The following is a 19,969-nucleotide window of genomic DNA, read 5'->3' as shown; positions in this document are numbered from 1 at the left end:
GCATCCCACGAGAGCACCAGCTGGAGTCCCAGCTGCTCCACTTCCATCCAGCTCCCTGCTAACATGCCTGGGAAAGCAGCAGAGGATGGCCCAAGAGCTTGGGCCCCTGTCACCCACACTGAGACCCAGGTGGAGTTCCAGGCTCCTGGCTTCAGCCTAGCCCTGCCCCAGCCATCATGGCCATTTGGGGAGTGAACCAGTGGGTGCAAGATATCTCTCTGTCTCTGTCCTACAAATAAATAAGGAAATCTTAAAACAAAACAAAACAAAAAAAAAAAAAAAAAAAAAAAAGAAAGAAAGAAAGAAAAGACTCCTTCTCCGTGTAAAAGTCGTTCACCCAATCCTTCCAAGAACCACAGGCGTGGGAGCACTGGGCGGCTCCAAGGTCAAAAGGAAATGTTCCCCAGATGCGCCGGTCAGCTGACTTGGGGGACTGAAGACGTGGCTTATGTGCAGTCTCTAGCAGGCAGGAGGTCACATCCGGTTCCTGAAAGAAGTCTCAAACAGGAGCTCAGGAAATGCTGACTTCTCATGCGGGCCAGGGCAGGTAGGACATCCACGTCAGGTGTAGGGGCGGGGTTTAGAACAGACTAACGGGGACTGGGCTTTGTGGGGCTGGAGTGCACCGTGCGCGGTGGGGTAAGAGCCGGAGCGTTGCATTGGTCAGCGTAACAGCAGCGCTTTTGTAACAGGACAGCGCATTGGTCAGCGTAACGGTAGTGCTTTTGTAACAGGACAGCGCATTGGTCAGCATAACGGTAGTGCTTTTGTAACAGGACAGCGCATTGGTCAGCGTAACGGTAGTGCTTTTATAACAGGAGAGTGCGCTTCACCTTTCTCCTAAGCCAGCACTGCCGCCATTAAATTACCTGACCCCAGAAAGAAACCTTTGGGGCTAAGACTGCTACAGCTAAAAAAAAAAAAAAAAGATTGTTAGTCCGCGCCCCTTTCACGCGGGAAGGGAGAATGAGGGTGTGGAGAAGGTGTTACTCAGCGAGTTCTGCGGGGTCAGACGACGGGGACACACGGACACAAGGCCAGGCAGCAAGGCAGTGGGCATCCGCAGCGTGCGGAGGCGGCCGTTCTCCCAGAGCCCCCTGCCCGTCCTGGAGGCCGCGTGTCCTGTCAGCGAACGTGGGGCCCCTGGTAGAGACGACACAGTGTGGGGTATAAAGCGCTGGGCCTGGGCTTTAAACGCCTGAGAGTCCAGTCGCAGCACGAGAACCGCATTTCCTAGGCAATCTTCAGAAACACAGAGCCCAAGGCTTTCAGGGCCTCTCAGGGGCGCTGCGCTGTGCCCCATCTGTTTACTTCTCCCTTTGTTTTCTTGTTTCTTGGACCATTGCTCCTTGGCAGTAAACTGGTAAACGGAAAATTTGTCCTTTTCTTTTTCAACAGTTTATCTATCTGAAAAGCAGAGTTACAGACAGGGGTGGAGACAGAGCGAGCGAGACTGATCTTCCACCCACTGCTTCGTTTCCCACATGGCCGCAACAGCCAGGGCTGGGCCAGGCCGAAGCCTGCCACCTAGACCTCCATCCGGGTCCCTCATGTGGGTGCAGGGACCCAAGCACTTGGGCCATCTTCCCTTGCTTTCCTAGGCTCGTCAGCAGGGAGCCGGACTGGGAATAGAGTCGCTGGAACTGGCACTCATACGGGATGCCAGGGTCCCAAGCAGTGGCTTAACCTGCTGCAACACGATGCAGGCCCCAAGAGGCAACTTTTCCACGCTGGAGCTAATCTGCCCTCCTCCAAAATAAAAAATAATAATAATAATAAAGTTTTCCTTCTAGAAGTATCCTCCTCATTCCAGGCAACGGAGTGAGCTCCATCAGCGGCCAAATCGCACAAGCCCCAAATCGCACAAGCCGCAATACCGGGATTCTTATGTTAACGTCCTCTAAGTAAAGTCAAACCGAGACTACAGGTTACTTCTCAGCCCATATATGGTCATGGAAACCGGCCTACTTCCTACTTTGTACCATAGTAGATGGCCAGTCTTCACTGCCCCCTTCAAACAAGAACCAACTTAAGCTAACACACGTATACCATTCTTCCAACTTGTTTAATGTTTTTATGAAAAAGATTCTGATATTGGAATAAGAGGTTCCTTATAGTTGTTGAAAGTAGTTGTAGTGTGTCGTGTGCAAAATGTCAGCTGGGACATTTACTTATTACCACCTCTTAAATCCTCGTATTTAAGAGGTGGTAATAAGTAACATGTTTTTACCCTGAATTCTTTTTTTTTTTTTTGACAGGCAGAGTGGACAGTGAGAGAGAGAGAGAGAAAGGTCTTCCTTTGCTGTTGGTTCACCCTCTAATGGCCACCGCGGCCAGCGCGCTGCTGCCAGCGCACCGTGCTGATCCAAAGGCAGGAGCCAGGTGCTTATCCTGGTCTCCCATGCGGGTGCAGGGCCCAAGCACTTGGGTCATCCTCCACTGCCTTCCCGGGCCATAGCAGAGAGCTGGCCTGGAAGAGGGGCAATCAGGACAGGATCGGTGCCCCGACCGGGACTAGAACCCGGTGTGCCAGCGCCGCAAGGCGGAGGATTAGCCTGTTGAGCCACGGCGCCGGCCACCCTGAATTCTTATTCCTGATATCTATGGGCACTAATTTCTCTAAAGTTGTATCTCAAGGTATCTGAAGTTATTCCTTTCTTCCTGACTGACATTTGCGAAAAGAAAACATTACACTTGATAGTAGTATAATTCCACCACGTGAAACAAATTATCCATATACTCCACTGCTAGGTTTATTTGGGAAGACCATTATACATGCTGAATGAAATCGATTATTTCCCTATTTTAAAATAAATTCTACCCAGTGGTACCAAGAACGCAAAGTGTAACTTTCCAGCTCATAGAACTACACGGTAGAAGCAGCCGGAGCAGGTGCTGATTCCATCTCTGCTGCCTCAGGACCACACAGGAAGGGTTTTCCACTACACGTGGGGGCTGCCTATCCCTCAACCCGTCCTCGTCCACCGTCCTCGGCTCCTCGCTCATGGGCACCTGGCTTCCACTCCCTCCGCTTCGCCTGGATCTCTGGCAGGAGCTACACAGACCTGACTCACCGCTGTTCTTCGTCTGCCTGTCCTCCCAGGAGCTCTGTCTCATTGGCACCAGGACAGCAGGGTATCTTCCTGGCTAGGGTGACAGAGGTTGGTAGAAGCATCTGGACAACGCAGATTTTCCAGAAACACTTGTTGAGAGGTGGGCATTTGGCACAGCAGTTGGGACACCACTTGGGATGCCCGGACCCCATACTGCAGTGCGCCTGGGTTTGAATCCCAGCTCTGCTCTCCATTCTGGCTCCCAGTTAATGGGCACCCTGGCAGGCAGCCGCTGAGGGCTCAAGTAGTTGGGTCCCTGACATCCATGCGGGAGACCTGCACTGAGTTCCTGACTCCTGGCTTTGGCCTGGCCCAGCCCCTGGCTATTGTGGGCATTTGGGAAGGGAATCGGTGGATGGGAGCTCTCTCCCTCTTTCTGTTTTTGCCTTTCAAACAAAATAAATAAATTTGCAAGTGCTCATTGAACAACTGAACAGCAGTCTGAGGGCAGGCGCTGTGGTGCAGCCTGTTGGGCCGCCACTTGGGGACACCTGCATCCCATGTCTGAGTGCCAAGGATGGAGTCCTGCTCCTCCACTTCCAATCCAGCTTCCTGCTAATGAGCCTGGGAGGCAGCAGAGGATGGCCCAACTACCCACATGGGAGACCTAGAGGAGTTCCCGGCTCCCGGCTTTTACCTAGCCCAGTAGCCATGGCTGTTGCAGGCATTTGGGGAGTGAACAAGCAGCCGGGGACCTCTCTCTTCTCTCTCTGCCACTCTGCCTTTTAAATAAAGAAATAAATAAATACTTTCTTAAAAAAATAAAATCTTTCCCAAGAACAGAGATGATGAGAGAAGCCTACCAGGTTTGGGGCAGGAAAGAAGGCATTATGGGAAAATGACATTTGCTATGTATTGTCTTCAAGACAAGTTTACCCCGGCAGGAAGCCCCAGGTCCCAGCTCACTCACACTTCCCCCTTCTTTGGGGATCCATCTGCCCTCAAACCAGCAACACACCTACTTCTGGCAAAGGGCTTAACAGCTGCACCACGGGCTGCTGCAGACGGGGAAGCCACGCCAGGGCTTTGCGGGAGCCATCTTTGGTTCAGCAATGACAATCCAACATATCTACCCACTGAACAGACGCCATCCCTTTACGCTTCTGATGTATTTCCGGAAAGTCATCCTAGGCGGAGTTTGCTAGAACAGCTTAAGAACGGCAAGGCGGAAGCCGAATTTGCTGTGCAATCATTTGGATGTCAGACTGACTGACCTCTCTTGACGAGAACACTTTCCCTGGCCCATGAAAACTCAGAGGCTCAGGTAGGAACTGTCACGTTGCAGGAGTCACTGGAGGACCACTACTTTCTTATAGAATTTGTTTTTCATCTACTTGAAAGGGAGAATGAGAAAGAGAGAGACAGGCAGACAGAGAGGTCTTCCATCCGCTGGTTCACTCCCCAAGTGGCTGCAATGGCCAGAGCTGCGCTGATCCAAAGCCAGGAGCCAGGAGCTTCTTCCGGGGCTCCCATGTGGGAGCAGGGGCCCAAGAACCTCTGATGCTTTCCCAGGCCATAGCGGGGAGCTGGATCAGAAGTGGAGCAGCCTGGACTCGAATCGGCACCCATGTGGGATGTGGGCGCTGTAAGCCAGGGCTTTAACCCTGTACACCACAGTGCCAGCCCCTGATTCCTCACTCTTCATATGCCCGCAATAGCCAGGGCTGGACCAAGCCAGAGTCAGGAGCCCAGAGCTCCATCTGGGCCTCTCAGTGGGTGGGTGGGGGGGTGCCTAGCACTTTAGCATCACCTGCTGCCTCCCAGGGTGTGCATTAGCAGGAGCTAGATTGAAAGCGGAGGAGCGGAGACACAAGCCAGGCCCTCCGATATGGGATGTGGGCGTCCCAAGAGGTGGCTTACCCCGCTGTACCCCGCCTGCCCCAAGGGAAGCACCACCAAGGGCAACATCACGCAGCCCGCTCCTCCACGAAGGACCCCTGAAAGACGGGTCTGACCCCAGCTCTACCCAGACTTCGTGAAGTCACCAAATTCTCCTGTCCTACACTGGAGAGTGGAATTTAATTAAATAAGAGGCTTTGCTAGTTACCCAATTATGGGCTGAAATTTAATACAGCCCAACTGCTTCTGCCTTGCGCATCTGTGACACACTCCACGTAGCTCTCAGAGGCTCATGCGTTTCGTCTCGGAGCAGCGGCCACAGTGGCCCTGAGACAGCCCCCTTCGAGAGGCACTTCCATGATCATCCTCCCCACCCCCCAAGCCCGCAGTAGTCATTCTGCTTAGACACACACAAGCTCCTCGTCCAGGAACACGGGAGTAACCAAGAATGCCTCCTCTGCGTGGGGGGGGTGCAGGTTTCCAATCCACGCTCAGACCCCAGGCACATCTGAGATATCTACAAGGTAATCTTTAATTACTGCCCCGCCCCCCGCCCAACAACCCATACATTTTTTCCCAATGTAAAGATTTCCAATAACAGCATAAAACTAGCCGTTAATAACAGGTCCCAGCACGTCAATTACAGCGGTCTCCAAAAATAAAAGCTTCATGCGGCAAAAATTTGCAAGTTACCGCTGGGAGGTGGTGGCAGCGCACCGCGGAAGTCTGGAAGTCTCCGCCCTCAGAGCGGGTTTTCCTGTGCGGGGGAAACCCAGCTATGCCTCTCCCCCACCTCGCCCCTCTGCCTCCCTGACCTCAACCAACCCCCCAGTTACACTCCCAAGCCTACGTCTTTCCTTTCCGGAGAACAGTAAGGTTAACCGGCAAAGCTGTCCTCTGCCACCTCCTCGGCCCTTTGTGTTAAGGGGCCGAGTTGTCCGTGACGCCGAGACCCTCAGACCAAGAGTGCTCTTAAGGATTTCAAAGGCAGCGCTCCCTCCCGCTCCCTCCTGCTCGGCCCTGGATTCACACATCCCGAGCGCCTCCTCCCCCACGGTGATTCTCTGCTCTTCTCTCAACTCCTCCAAGGAGCACCGGGCAGGAAGAAATCAGTAAAAGAATTGTGGCCTAGAAAGTTCGCTTGTCTCTTTAATTAAGGAAGGCTGGGGGGAGGTGGGGCACCCCGGGGGAGGGGACAGCAGTGATCCGGCCTCCGGGTCTTTGTAATTTTTACAGGCCTCTTGCCCTGCCCTTTATTTCAAAATTAACCGCCTTCCCATCTGAAGTCATTTAGTTCATGGACGGCTTACTCCCGGTGAAATATCTCTGTGGAAGGCTCTGAAGGTTTCCACTTCAGAGAACAGGACAGCTGAATGCCACATTGTGCCCGAGGGTCAAAGGTCACCAGTGCAGTGAAAACCCAGCAAATGCATTGTGAGCCGCCTTCCTTTCCATGCATGTGAAAGTAGGCACATCGCTCACCTACTGCAAAGCTTTGAACAGAAAAAGGACTCAGTTCTTAGGCGGCCGGCGCCCGAAGGGAGGACCTTACTCCAGAGAAACAAACCTATGCAGGTGTTCAGACAAGGTAACAAGCCACCGTCACCTGCCCCAGGCTGACACGGTGCCTACTCGCAGAGGAAGAATGAATGGAGGGAAATCAACAGCCCACAAAGAGCTGTCAGCTTCTCAATCCAACGCTGGATTCCCCGAGCAGGGGGAGGCAGAGGCTTTGCAGCACCTGGACCCACGGCTCTGCAACTGCGGAATTGCTTTCAACTCCCAAGGGACGGGATGTGTATTTCCACAGCGAACCCTTGCCGAAGCACATCCCGTTCACCCAGGACGCCTCTCTCCCAATCCATCTCATCTCACGCCCGCCCCGTGCCCCTCAGCTGCTGGTGGTCTCCAATAGCCTTCAAAGGGGGGAAACTGAGGCTGGAGGCTGTGCCCTGGGGGGTGGAACAAGTCAGCGGTGGAGTCAGCCTTGGATTTCTGGGGGCTTCTCCCTTCTCTTCTTCAGTGCCCCACATGCACCCCAGCGCTGGCTGGACAGAAACACCCCCTTCAGCCCTCCTCCCAGCACCTCTGCAGGGCCCCCTGCTCCTCGCCTCCCCCAGGTGGAGAGAGGGGACTCTGGTTATCTAACGATGCATATATTGTAGGGGGAAAAATAACAATTCTGAGAGGACAGGAAATGACTGGCTAGGAAATGACTTGGTCACCTGAGGGTGAAATCCCTGTTCTGGGGCTTTGGGCATAATCCTCCAAGGAGCCCAGAGAAGGAAGACTGAAATTAAAAGAAGGGAAAGTTAATCAAAATCGAACTAGAGAAGGCAGACAGAACAAAAACAGTCCCTGCCTCCTCAGTCGGTCCTGGGGCAGGGGGGACCCAGACGCCTTCTGGGTTTATAAAAGGGGTCCTCACAACCCCACCCCACCCTGCAGCCCCCCTCCAACAGAGCTCTGAGCCCAGGATTCCGGCTTTGCTGAGAGCCCTGCAGCACTAGGTCCCTGCTTCAGAAGGTGACGCGGGCAGGGGCAGGGACTCTGTCGTTCTAAGCACCAGAACCCGAGCTGTCCCTCGCACGTGGCTCCTTTTCCAGCTCCACGCTTCACACCCACCCCACGTGCACCGCCAGATCCAGCATCAAGTTCTTTAAAGCAGATCGAGATTTTTAGCGACATCCAGGAAAATCCTGCTGGAGCTGTATAAGCTACTCGAGCCTGTTAAGTCCTACACCTGCCTCAACAGTTTTCTTAGCGATTTGCCTTTTCTATGTAGTTTTTATAGAAAGTCTTATTTTTGATGCTCACATTGCATCAATGTGTATGATAACTAAAGTTGTACAAGTTCAACAGGCAGGTTTGGGAATAAATACAACTCTTGGAAAGCAGGCCCTCGACTAGGGGGAGCAGAGGACGCAGGCTCCTGGTAGCCCAGGCCATGCTTTGGTGTGCAGAAGGCACAGGCCAGGGATGTGGGATGTGGGTATTCCGTACTGGAATGCCTGCTTCCGATCCAGCTTCCTAACGTGCACCCTGGGAGGCAGCCGATGACGGCTCAAGTGCTTGTGTCCCTGCCACCCGGGTGGGAGACCCAGAATGAGCTCTGTCTCCGTGTCTGTCTGCCTTACAAATACAATAAATGCACACAGTTCAAGGGAAGAGCGCAAGCTGGGGCAGAGGGCCCTGCTGTATCTGATGCCCGGAACCGTTTTAGGAGACCAGAGTGAAATGCACAAGGCCAGCGACATTCTTGGGCTCCACTTCCACCTTTGCTGCTTTTCCATGTCGTTCCGGTTTACCTCTCACTTTCTCTGCTGAATGCAAAGGTCAGGGGTCGCTGGGGGTGAGAAAGTGAAGCTAGCAGGAACGAAAGTTCTGGTGATTTCCTCCCCGTGGAGGCTCAGCTCATGCGCCCAGCCTTGTTCTTCTACCTGGATGTCTCACAGAGCTAAGCATCTGAGCTCAACTTCCTAAGACACGTGGCTTAGCTACGAGGCTTGCCACAGCAGACTGTCACATGAAAACCAGACACCGAACCCAGGAGCCCCGACTTCTTTTGGGGGTCCTGCAGGGCTCCATTGCCTCTCTGGCTCAGCAGACTTTTTTCCAAGGCTTTTGGTCTCCCAGGATCAAAGCTGCGTTCACAATGACCATCTCTGTGCAAATTCCCAGAACTGGTTTCCCAGATAGGAAAGCTCCCAACCCAGGTTGCGCATGAGTGAGCAATGACTTCTTCCCCCTCAAAGAGGCCCGGGTTAGTTTCTCACACAGAGGAGTGACTGGTCCCTTTTGCCCCCTGGGGTTCTGAGGCCAGGGGTGGAGTTTGGTGGAGGCAACTTCGCAGCCCAGATTCCAAATCTCTTTCTAAATAAGGGCACCGCTGCTGCTCCAGGGACAGTGCAGAGCGTGGCCAGGGCTCTCCAGACAAGGACCCCAGCAAAGAAACCCACTTGGGAGAGGACGGCGAAGATGAGCCACATCTGTAAAGGATGGAAGTGATTTCCACAAATCGCAGGAACAAACTGGGGTATGTATGCCTCCTCCTTCACATTTGAAAAAAGTATTTTTTATTTGAAAAGCAGAGCAACAGACATACACGCACACACAAATAGATCGTCCACCTGCTGGTTCACCCCCCAAATGTCTGCAGCAGCTGGGGCCGGACAAGACTGCAGCAAGGAGCCAGGAGCTCCATCCAGGTCCCCACATGGGTGGCAGAGACTCAAGCACTTGGGCCATCACCTGCTGCCTCTCAGATGCACATCACAAGAAGCTGGACTGAAGCAGACATGGGACTGGATCCCACGTACTCTAATGGGATGCAGGTTTCCCAAGCACGAGTCTAGTCCGCTCGTTCACCTTTAACTTATACGCATGGAGGATGAGGATCCTGTTAACAATGGGACGAGGAAAACCAATAAATCAACACACTGCTCACTACACTTAAGTACCAAGAAGAGTGGCCTCCGTGCCCTCTCCTCATTCAGAGCCACCTTCCCTGGAAAAGCCAAGTCAGAGCTCTCTGCAGTGAGCCCAATGCCATTGTCGGCTTTGCAGGGCTGAGCACGGTCTTGGCACGTGCTAGGCCATTAATAAGTGCTTGCTGCTCGGGGCCAGCGTCCTGGCACAGTAGGTTAATCCTCCGCCTGTGGCGCCGGCATCCCATGTGGGCGCTGGTTCTAGTCCCTGCTGCTCCTCTTCCCATCCAGCTCTCTGCTGTGGCCTGGGAAAGCAGTAGAGGATGGCTCAAATCCTTGGGCCCCTGTACCCATGTGAGAGACTGAGAGGAAGCTCCTGGCTCCTGGTTTTAGACTGGTGCAGCTCCGGCTATTGCAGCCATGTGGGCAGTGAGCCAGTGAATCGAAGACCATTCTCTCAGTCTCTCCCTCTCAATTAAATAACAAATCTTTAAAAATAAATAATACTTGCTGCTGGATTGGCTTCCATCTTCTGTAGCTGAGGACATGGTTCGACTCCATCTGAAGAATGCTAAGTATGGCGTGACACAGGATACATGTGGCACAGCCGAAGACGGACTGACACATGTAAGCTCTTAAGATGGTTTTCTGGGACCGGCACAGTGGCTCAATGGGCTAACGCCCTGGCCTGAAGGGCCGGCATCCCATATGGACGCCGGTTCTGGTCCCGGCTGCTCCACTTCCGATTCAGCTCTGGGCCTGGGAAAGTAATGGAAGATGGCCCAGGTCACTGGGCCCCTGCACCTGCGTGGGAGACCCAGAAGAAGCTCCTGGCTCCTGGCTTCGTATTGGTGCAGCTCCAGCCATTGTGGCCAATTGGGGAGTGAACCAATGGATGGAAGACCTCTCTCTCTCTCTGCCTCTCCTCTCTGTGTAACCCTGACTTTCAAATAAATAAATAAATCTTTAAAAAAAAAAAAAAGAGAAAGATAGTTTTCTACCAGTTATTCTTTTGTCAGCATCAGAAGACTTACTATCAAACTCTGCATATGCATTAAGTAAACGTCTCCGGCCTCTAGGAACTTGTGATTGGGCAAAACTCCCACCATATAATGAGCGACTCTGGGAAAAGTAAGTATAGATACAGATGTATGGAGGAGAACTTCCTCGTGGGGGGATCTCATGAGCAGCTCTCCTCTGCAGAAGACTGCCATCTCAAAAGGGAGCTTAGGTGAGCCCAGGCTTGAGAAAGCCAAACTCCCGCCCCTGGCATTTAGTCCAGCGAGGAAGGGCTGTGCAGCAGGCCAGACGGGGTCTGAATTTCTGCCCCACTACGCTGACCCAAAATGCTTGGGGCCCCAAGCGTTTCAGATTTCAGTTTTTCTTGGAAATACTTGCATAGATTTTACCAGCTGAACATCCACAAATTTCAAAATTTGAAATCTGGGGGCCGATGCTGTGGTACAACGAGTTAAGCCACCTGCTGCAGTGCCGGCTTCCCATATGGACGCCAGTTCGAGTCCCAGGTGCTCCATTTCCCATCCCGCTCCATGCTAATGCCTTGGGAAGAATAGTGGAGGATGGCTTAAGTGTTTGGGTCCCTGCCACCCATGTGGGAGTCCCAAATGAAAATTCTGGCTCCTGGCTTTGGTCTGGCCCAGCCCTGGCCAATGCAGCCATCTGGGGAGTGAACTAGCAGATAAAAGATCTCTCTCTCTCTCTCTCCCCCCCTCTCCAAATAAATAAAATAAATATTAAAAAAAAAAAAACACAGGTTGCATCACCATCAGTCTTTCTGGGTAGCTAGAGGGGTATATAAGGCACCCAAAGCATCCAGGTCAGTCCCTAACAAACCCGGGTAGCTCCCCAACTTCCCTCTGCTCCCTGTTTTCAAAAGCACCCGGCTCAGGTGGCACCTGCAGCACTACACAGGGCAGGAGCACTAGCTCACGGGGACGCCTGGCGCCCTCGCCAAGTCCGTGGGCTCCAGCCGGAGCTCAACACTTCGGGAGCAGCGGCCTGGAGGCCATGTGTGTGCCGGCGGGAGGTCCCGCAAAGCTTTCTTTCCAGTATTTCTACCCCAGAGTCATCAGCGTCTTCTGGAGACAGAGGGTCATGGGGTTTCACTGTCCAACAACGTCCAGGGATGGAGCATTTCTAGGAATTCCTGAAGCATCGCGAGAATATCAGGCGGAGGCCAGAGTCTCATGCTCCACGCGGCTGGATTATCTACTCTGCTTTCGGAGACAAGGCAAGGGCAGTCTCTGCTCCGTGAACGAGGGGAAACCTCTCCTGTTCCCTTCTCCCATCCCTCTGGAAAACTCTCTTCCACTTGCCCTGGGAAGTCTTCCACGTCCACGCCAACTGTGGCTTCTCCCTGCCTGCTTCCCATCGCTGCCCACGCGGCCTGGAACCACAGCCTTGGCTCCCTGGTCTCCCCTACCAACATGGCATCCTCCTGCACCAGCAGCCCCGCGAACATTTCTCCCACTCTGAACGAGCGCATTGATGTGTTGGTTCATGTCTCCTTGTCTGTTGCCAGGTATGGCGACCCGCTTCCAGGAGGCAGGGGCTAGTGCTGCCCTGCGGCTCCCTCTACACCCCAGCTCTGCGCCTGGATCCTGGAAGGGACTGGAGTTTGCCGACTGCACGAATGCACAGATAAGTGTGAATGCTTAGGGTCCAGCTCTGCTTCCTCAGTCTCCAGGCCAGCAGCTGGCACAAAACTGTCACACAGTGAAGACTGAATGATTATATGGTTGCTTAAAAAAAAAGACATTTTAAAAAGTGGCTTATTTTTATGTAAACTGCTATCGAAAATAGGATGCATAAATATGCCATGCTAATTAGCACAATTTTGGGCTAGATAGGAATCTGAAGATGGGTAACTACAAATTTAGGTAAAAACGAAGACATATTCTGGTTAGACTGCTACACCAACAGGCACTGCCATCTGAGGACTGGAGAAAGCAGGGGCGGGGCCTCAGCCGCTCACCATTGCACTCACAAACACCCCGGCTCCTCCCATCAACTCCCTGTCATTTCTGCATCCCCAAAGGAGAGAGGCCAGGCATTCCACCCAGTCTACAGAGAGGCAGCCGGAGACCCAGAACCTCGGTGATGTCACAAACCTACGAAGTGGTGCAGAAACTCCCACCCAGACACCCCCACCCTCGCCCCAGGCCACCGCGAGACCCTCGCTCAGGCCTCAAAATGCCCTCAGCATCTGCACCCTCAGCTTTCAGTATTGCCAGGGCCTGAACAGTGTGCTCATGGCATGGCCAGGGTCGGCTTGGGTCAGACCTAGGTGTGGGGACAAACCCCACCCCTGTGACCTTGGCCACTGCTCTTCCAGCCTCAGTTCCTTCATCTGTGAAATGGGATAATCACACACACCCCCTGGGCGGTTGTCTGGAGATGGAGTGACAGCACTGAGCACAGGCGGGGTTGGAGGGCTGGGTGTGAGAGTGACGAGGAAGTCCCCAGCGGCTCCCCGGCCAAGGGCAGGGCTTTCACCGGAAGGGTGACTGGGCCTGCCCAGCCCCACATCTGTCCTCTCACAGTGGCCACACGTGGGTGCCAAGTGAGGCCCTCCGCCCCAGGGAGCCTCTGGCTGATGCGTGAGAGGCTCACTTCCATGGACCCCAGGCTTGAGCTAGGAGTCCTGTCCCGGAGGGAGCTGGGAGGACTGAGTGGGGCAGATGCCTGGGTTCCAAACGCTGGAGGCTTGAGTTTGCTGGGCAGAGGAGAGACCACAGGCTAAAGGCTGAGTGTGGCTCCTGCTGACAGCCTGGTGACAGTCTGCGGGTGTGTGTGTGTGTGTGGATGTGTGGGTGTGCAGTGTTCCCTCCCGGGCATCTGCTTCAGGCAAATGCAGGCTGGGGTGGGGCTGCGTGCAGCTCACTCACCAGCCCTCACCCCGCCCCTCCCTCTCTGGAGCTCAAGGGGGACCCTGAGCCAGCAGGGAAAGCGACTCTTTGATCCCTGCTGGCCTCAAACAAACCTCGTACAGGGCAGGGTTTGAGTGGTCCCCAGAGCACAGGCCGGGGCTCAGCCCTCCCTCCGCGAGATCGCAGCCAGCCTAGTTAAACTTTATACTCCAAGTGTGGCACTTTACAACATCCCGTCTCTGCTGGCCCACCAGCAACAATGGGCCTGCAAGTCTTAGGCGTGGAGGGGAAGGAAACCACAGGCCCAGCCCCAGCCCCGCAGGCAGTAGACGGGGGTCGCTGTAACCTGACCCGCTCTCCTCCGGCCCCGCCCCGACACACCTGCCCAGCAATATGCTCCAGGGGAAAAGCTGGGAGTGCTCCACAACCCTGGCCCCTGGATAAGGCACCCAGCTCACTCCGCAAAGCCAGGGGCCCCGGGGGCTGGGGCGGGGCCCTGGAGGGGGGCAGGGAGGATGAGTGGGGCAGACTAGAGAAACAGGAAGTGAGGGGCGTGGGCAGGGGGCACTAGGGCACCACGCAGGGTCTTCCCAGAATCTCAGAGTAGAACCAGGGCAAACTTGGGCTGGGAGGCCCTAGTCTCCCCGGCACACCCCTCAAGGACCATAAAAGATTCCAACTGGGGTGGAAGGTGGGGGAGGGGCCCCTCCTCCTGGGCCCGGAGATGGACACCCACCTCCCACTAGTCTTTGCAAAGTGACCTCAAGGGTCCTAGGCACCCTCCAGTGAGGCTGGTGTGTGGTGGGGCACACAAGTCTGGGGCCAGTAGGACTCCGGGTGCCCCTGGGGCAGACGCTGTGTCTCTGTCTCCCCCCAACCCCCGCCCGTCCGGCCCACTTCTCTGCTCCTAACCCCAGCCTTTGTGTGCAGGGTTCTCTGCAGAGGACCTGGCGCTCTCTCTAGGGAGCAGGAGCAAGCACCGGGCTGTAAGTCTGTGCTGTGAGAGGTTCGAGGTGGGAGCGGCCGCCGCAGGAGCCACGGGGCCTCTCACCTCCATCTTCCAGCGGAGGGAGGCTGGGAGAAGGAGTGTGTACTCTGGGCTGAGAGCTGCCCCGGGCAGGGGGCTGGGGGGGGGAGGGGGGCTGCCAGAAGCAACAGAAAGCCCCTGCTCTGTGTTTCAGGCTGCGGGAGTTTCCTAACCCTCCCTTGGAGGTGCAGCTTCCAAGTCAGCGGAGGGTCCCCGGCCGTGGCCACATCACTTCCCCTTCGCAAAGGCACTCCTGCGTGTCACCCTCACCACCCCAAATTGTGGCTCTCACCCCTTCCCTGCATGGTGGACTCTCGGCTTCACTCCCCCACACGGGGATCCAGCCAGCTGGGAAGTCACAATTCCAAGCCCCCCCCCCCAGATCTCTCTTCCATCCAGGACGGCCCCAGGGGTCAGGGAGCCCCTTGGCTGAGCCGGCCTAGGGCTGCAGGGCCCCCTCCGTCCACCAGCCCGGTCCCTGAGGCTCTCTGAACCCCCCATCCCCGGCTCCATGCACCGCAGTAACCATGAACTTCAATCAAGTTGTGCCATTGTCTCAGCTCTGTCCAGGAAGCTCTAAATGCCCTTGCTTCCAACCCCGCTCCCGACACCCCCAAGCCCCACCGGCCAGCAAGCCAAACGCAGGGGTCCGGAAGGCTCCCGCGGTCCTGGCACCCCTCCCTCTGGTGGAAAAGCCGGCGCTGCCAAGACCCTCCTTCTTGCGGACCCCGCACCCAGAGGCTGCAGCTGGGGGGGGCGGTGGGGGCTGGGCACAGGGGGTCACCACCCAGCCCCCAGCCCTGCAGTCTGGCCCCGGGCCGCCAAGCTTACCTGCAGGGGAGTTTCCTTGTCGCTCCCGACCTGGGCAGGGCCAGATGAAGCATCTTCTGCAGCTCAATCGGCCATCCGCGGGGCTGGGCACCCAGCACCCCCCCGGGACTACCTTTGCCTGGCACCCGGCGCACAGCCACCAAGGTAGGAGAGCCGCAGGCCACGCGGAGGGCCCGAAACCCAGCCCTCGCCAGCCCTCCGCTCCCTTTTCTCTCCACCACCCCGGCTCCGACTTACGGCTCCAGCTGTACTTAAAGCGACAGTGCCCCATTTCCCCGTCGCTGACTTCTGTCCCGAGCCCTGGTGATGCAGGCTGCCAGCGGGCTCTTTAAGGCCCAGAGCAGGTAGACAAAGAGCCACCGCAGCCTCCAATGCCCCGGTGGCCTTGGAAGCCCAGAGGTGCAGAAGAAGGCTGGCGGCCTCGACCTCCACCTAGGCTGCTCCAGAGTTAACCCCTGCAATGCCGGGTATGGCCCCTGGGCTGGTGTGCAGGCTACAGGAGGCAGAAGGAGGGGTGAGCAGCCAGGCCCTGCTAAGTCCCTCCTTGGGGCTGTGCACATGTGGGTACCGGGTTGGGAAGACCCAGGCAGAACCCGACCCACAGAGGGCCTCCTCCTAGCCCCTTTCTAGAATTCTAGGCACCAGTCAGAACTGGAGCAAGAGATCATCAGTACATTGCGTAAAACCAGGTCTGCAGAGAGGTGTGGAGACAGATGAAGGTCAGACAGGGTACAGATTGCCAGAGGTGGCTCAGAACGGCTTAGGGCAGGGGCGGCTAAGCTGGTGCAAGCGCCTCTGGAAGTCCTGACACCCTCAGGGGATGGGCGACAGACATCACCCCAACGTTTGGAAGACGCAGATGGGAGGAAGGTGTGCCTGCTGGGGGAGGCTGTGGGGAGAAAGACCAGTTCACAGCACGCAAGGCTCTGCACCTTCCTCCAGGAGGCATTCGCAGCTGATTTCTTGGGAAACAAATATTTTGTTGTGGGGTTAAAAAACAACAGAACAGTGGGACCCAGTAGCAGGGCCCTTCCACTGGCCAGCCCTCCTCCAGTCCTCACTCTTCACCCTGCAAGGGGCCAAGTGTCTAAGGCTGGTCCCAGTGCCAACGTAAGCTGCACAAACAGGAAGACTCCATCCCAGAAATGGACTGAGGACACCTGCCTTCTTGAAGCAACAACCAACAGCAATTCCTTCTTTTCTTTTTTTTAAAACAGGCAGAGTGGACAGTGAGAGAGAGACAGAGAGAAAGGTCTTCCTTTTTGCCGTTGGTTCACCCTCCAATGGCCGCTGCGGCCGGCGCACCGCGCTGATCCGAAGCCAGGAGCCAGGTGCTTCTCCTGGTCTCCCATGCGGGTGCAGGGCCCAAGCACTTGGGCCATCCTCCACTGCCTTCCCGGGCCATAGCAGAGAGCTGGCCTGGAAGAGGGGCAACCGGGATAGAATCCAGCGCCCCAGCCGGGACTAGAACCCGGTGTGCCGGCGCCGCAAGGCGGAGGATTAGCCCGTTAAGCCACAAAGCCCTCCCCCCAAAGCTGTGGCATCTGGTGTGGCTTGGGACGCCCACAATCCCGCCCTGGGGTTCCTGGGCTCCAGCCGCAGCGCCAGCTCTCCTCCTGCTAACGTGCACTCTGGCTCAAGTACTTGGGTCCCTGCCACCCACATGGGAGACCCTGGATGGAGTTCCTGGCTCCCGGCTTCGGCTGGGCCCAGTCCTGGCCATTGTGGGCCCTGGAGGAGTGAACCAGCAGATTCAGCAAGTGCGCGCTCTCGCGCTCCCTCCCTTTCACATAATAATTTTAAAGGTCTCCGAAAGTGCTGGACTAAAGTGAGTGCAAGACATGGAGTGGCTGGCTGCCTTTGGCGCTGGACAGCTCGGTGTGCGTGAGCCCTGCATGAGCCCCAGGTCTTGCACCCCTAGAGCTTTCTGGGCCTCAGTTTCCACAAATGTCGTGGGGGGGGGATCCACACTCCTCCTGAACTGTCCAGGCGTTGAAGAAAGTCCAGATGGTGCTTTGACCCCAGGAATCTTCAGAAGAGGGGGCTCTGTCCTGGGCCTGGGGCAGGCTGGTTGGGGGAGGGGTCTTCATCTGTCCCTGCATTTCCCAAATCTCCCATCAAAGAGGAGTAAGGTTCGGCAGTGACCCCAGACCTATCCCTCAGACTACCCATGAGCACCTGGGCAAACAGGTTTCCACTTCCTGTACTCTGCAGTGAACAGCTGGGCGGTGAGACTTAGGAGAGACACTGCCGCTCCCAGGCAGGCGGCTGTGGGAGATGGGAGAGAGGCAGGCGGGTGTCCCGTTCTCCACCTCGGTCCAGCATGGGGAGCCTGGACCAGACCCTCTTGCCGGCTCTCCTGGCCCTGTGCTGTCCCAGAGGGGGAGGGGATTTCTGTCTGCAGCTGTGCTGAGCGTCTGCAGAGGCATCTGGGGAACAGCTCACAGCACACAGAAGGGATTCTCCTTAGCCTGAGCCAGCGGGATCCCTCAGCAGCAGGGTGCTTAGCTGTCTGAGGACTCCACACCCCTCCTCCTGGGGCTCCATGCAGAGTCCCAGGCTGCCACCTCCATGTGCCCCTGTCTCCTCTTGGATGGGGAAGGTGAGGCATGTGGTAGAGACAAGACCCCTGCTGCTGGAGGCAAGAAGGGGCTTTTACAGCGCAGGGACAGGGCCCAAGAGGCTTTGCAATCCGCACCTGCTATTTCAGCACCCAGGCCAAGGCAGCCTGGGTACCTGCACAGCGGCACTGAAGAGCAATGTGGTCTGGGGGCTTTTGGGAAGACAGGGAAGTGGTCTCCCCATCAACGGGCCCTGACGTTGCCCACTCCAGGGCTGTAGCCCAAGCAGCTGAGGCACACGCAGGCTGGAGGGGAAGACACCTGCTGAGAGGGAGCTGTTGTCCGGTAAACATTTTTCCAGGAAAAAAACAAAACAAAACAAAACAAAACAAAACACAGCCACTGACGTGGAGAGGGAAGAGGAGAGACCTGAGAGAAGTGGGAGCCTTGAGCTCATTTGACCCCAGGTCTGCACCATCAGAGTGGGGGAAACTGAGGCACGCAAAGGCCTGTCTGAAGCAGGGCAGACCCCTGAGTGATATGCACAAGGCCCCTCAGCCAGACTCCTGTGTGCCTGTGCACGCATGTCGGGGGGCGGGGGAGGCTCCCCCCACCTCGAAGGATGCCTGGAGCCGCCCGGGCTCAGGTTCATAGTCGTGCCAGCCAAAGTTCCGTGTCCACCAGTGACATCCAGAGGTCAGTGAGATTGGTTAGGGTGGGGCAAGAGGGGGGAAAGAGACAGAGAGGGAGGGAGGGAGGAAGGGAGAGAGACTTGCCAAGCCCTTGGGTGCTCTCAATTCTAGTGCCACGTGCCCCAGTGTCCTGGGTTCCCGTGCCATCTGTCTGGGGCCTGACAGTGCCCCTGATTTCTTGGGGGAGCCCCAGAAATGAGACCCTGGAGAAGATCAGAGGCCAAGGTAGGCGTCCACTCTGCCCCGCCCTTGTTTCTCCTCTCTCCCTCAGTTATGAGCTGTTTAGTTCCTACGTGGAAACTCTCCTGCCCCATCCACAAGTCTGGGCCCCTCTGGGCCCAAGACCCCTCCACACCCCGGCCAGGCTGAGCTGGCAGCGTCTGGACAAACAGCCAATTACGACCCAGGGACTGGAAAGAGGAGGAACGGGACCAGAATGGAGGATCCAGGGGGAAGGAGGGGAGGGGCCGTGAGAGGGAGCTTGGCGGATGAACCTTTTCCATAGGGAATCACCTGGCCATGCCTCCAGTCCCAGCTCTCAAACCCCTACCCCCACCCAGACCCCTGAGTGACCCCACAGAACCCTGGGGTTGTGACCTTGACTGCAGGGTCTGGAAAAGTCACTGCCAGCCCTCTGCATAGCAGAAGCTTCCAGTACTTCCAGGTCGATGACATCATCCTATTCCCAACCAATCAGGGTCTGAGGTGAGGCAGGTGCCTCTCTGTGGCATGGTCGAGGCCTCAGAGATTAGAAGAGGGGACCAAGACAGTAGGCCCAGGCCATGGCTCCCCAACATTTCTTTTTCTTTTCTTTCTTTTTTTGAGAGGTAGAAAGACAATAAGAGGGGAAGGGTGGGGGAAAAAGAGAGAGAGAGAGAGAGAGAGAGCGCTCCCCCATCCACTGGTTCATTCCCCAAATGCAAGCACAGGCTGAGCGTGGGCCAAGGCTGAAGCCAGGAATCAGGAACTCAATCCAGGTCTCCCGTGTGGGTGACAGGGACTCAACTACTTGAGCCGTCACCACTGCCTGCTGGGGTCTTGCCCAAGCAGGAAGCTGGAGTGATGGATGTGGGACCCAGATATCCCGGCTGGGGTCACAGGACCAGGTCAAGTGCCCGCCCCCAGGGAATCTCCTGGCCTATCAGCAATGCTGGGTTTTCCAGGGTTCCTTGTGCACGAACCTGGCCAGCGTCTCCCCTGCCCTGACCCAGCGAAGCTGTGGCCTTCCCCACCAACTTCCAGGCTCTCCCCGGGGGGCCTGAGCCAGACCCAGGTCGCGTGGCTGGAGAATCCAGAATGTCAAAGCCCAACAGGATTGGTTCGGACAGGAGGGGCAGGCACGTGGCTCAAGGCCCCTGCACACCACCCGGGCTTCCTGGCTCCTTGCCACCAAACGGTGGCACCTGTTCTTGCCACCTTCCCCTGTGGGGCCAGCCCAGGTCCCAGTCCGGAAGCTTTTGAAGGCAGGCGGCAGAGTTAGAACTGGGGACCCTGGGGGCCCTGGGGGCCCAACAGATGCACAGTGCAACGTGCCAGAGCCCAGCGGAGACCCCTCCGGATAGCAAATGAGACAGCTGGAGGGAGGAGCC

General features: G+C 56.3%; 1 protein-coding gene across 4 annotated transcripts in view; it reads right to left on the bottom strand.

The window, feature by feature from the left end:
- Positions 1-19,969, bottom strand: part of NAV1 (neuron navigator 1) — a 228,814-nt gene that overhangs the window by 59,393 nt on the left and 149,452 nt on the right. Inside the window, exon 1 of one of the 4 annotated variants that reach the window (XM_062211583.1) lies at positions 15,128-15,290. The exons of the other annotated variants lie outside the window; for them this stretch is intronic. Within the exon in view, the coding sequence (XP_062067567.1) occupies positions 15,128-15,180 (53 nt within the window). The 5' untranslated portion in view covers positions 15,181-15,290. Of the gene's footprint in view, positions 1-15,127; positions 15,291-19,969 lie in introns of those variants that run through there. 4 annotated transcript variants of the gene reach the window in all.

Source organism: Lepus europaeus, chromosome 14 (genome assembly GCF_033115175.1).
Source record: "Lepus europaeus isolate LE1 chromosome 14, mLepTim1.pri, whole genome shotgun sequence".
In the NCBI taxonomy this organism is placed as follows: Eukaryota; Metazoa; Chordata; class Mammalia; order Lagomorpha; family Leporidae; genus Lepus; species Lepus europaeus.
Note: the sequence above shows the minus strand (reverse complement) of the source record. Positions and strands in the feature narration are given on the sequence as shown.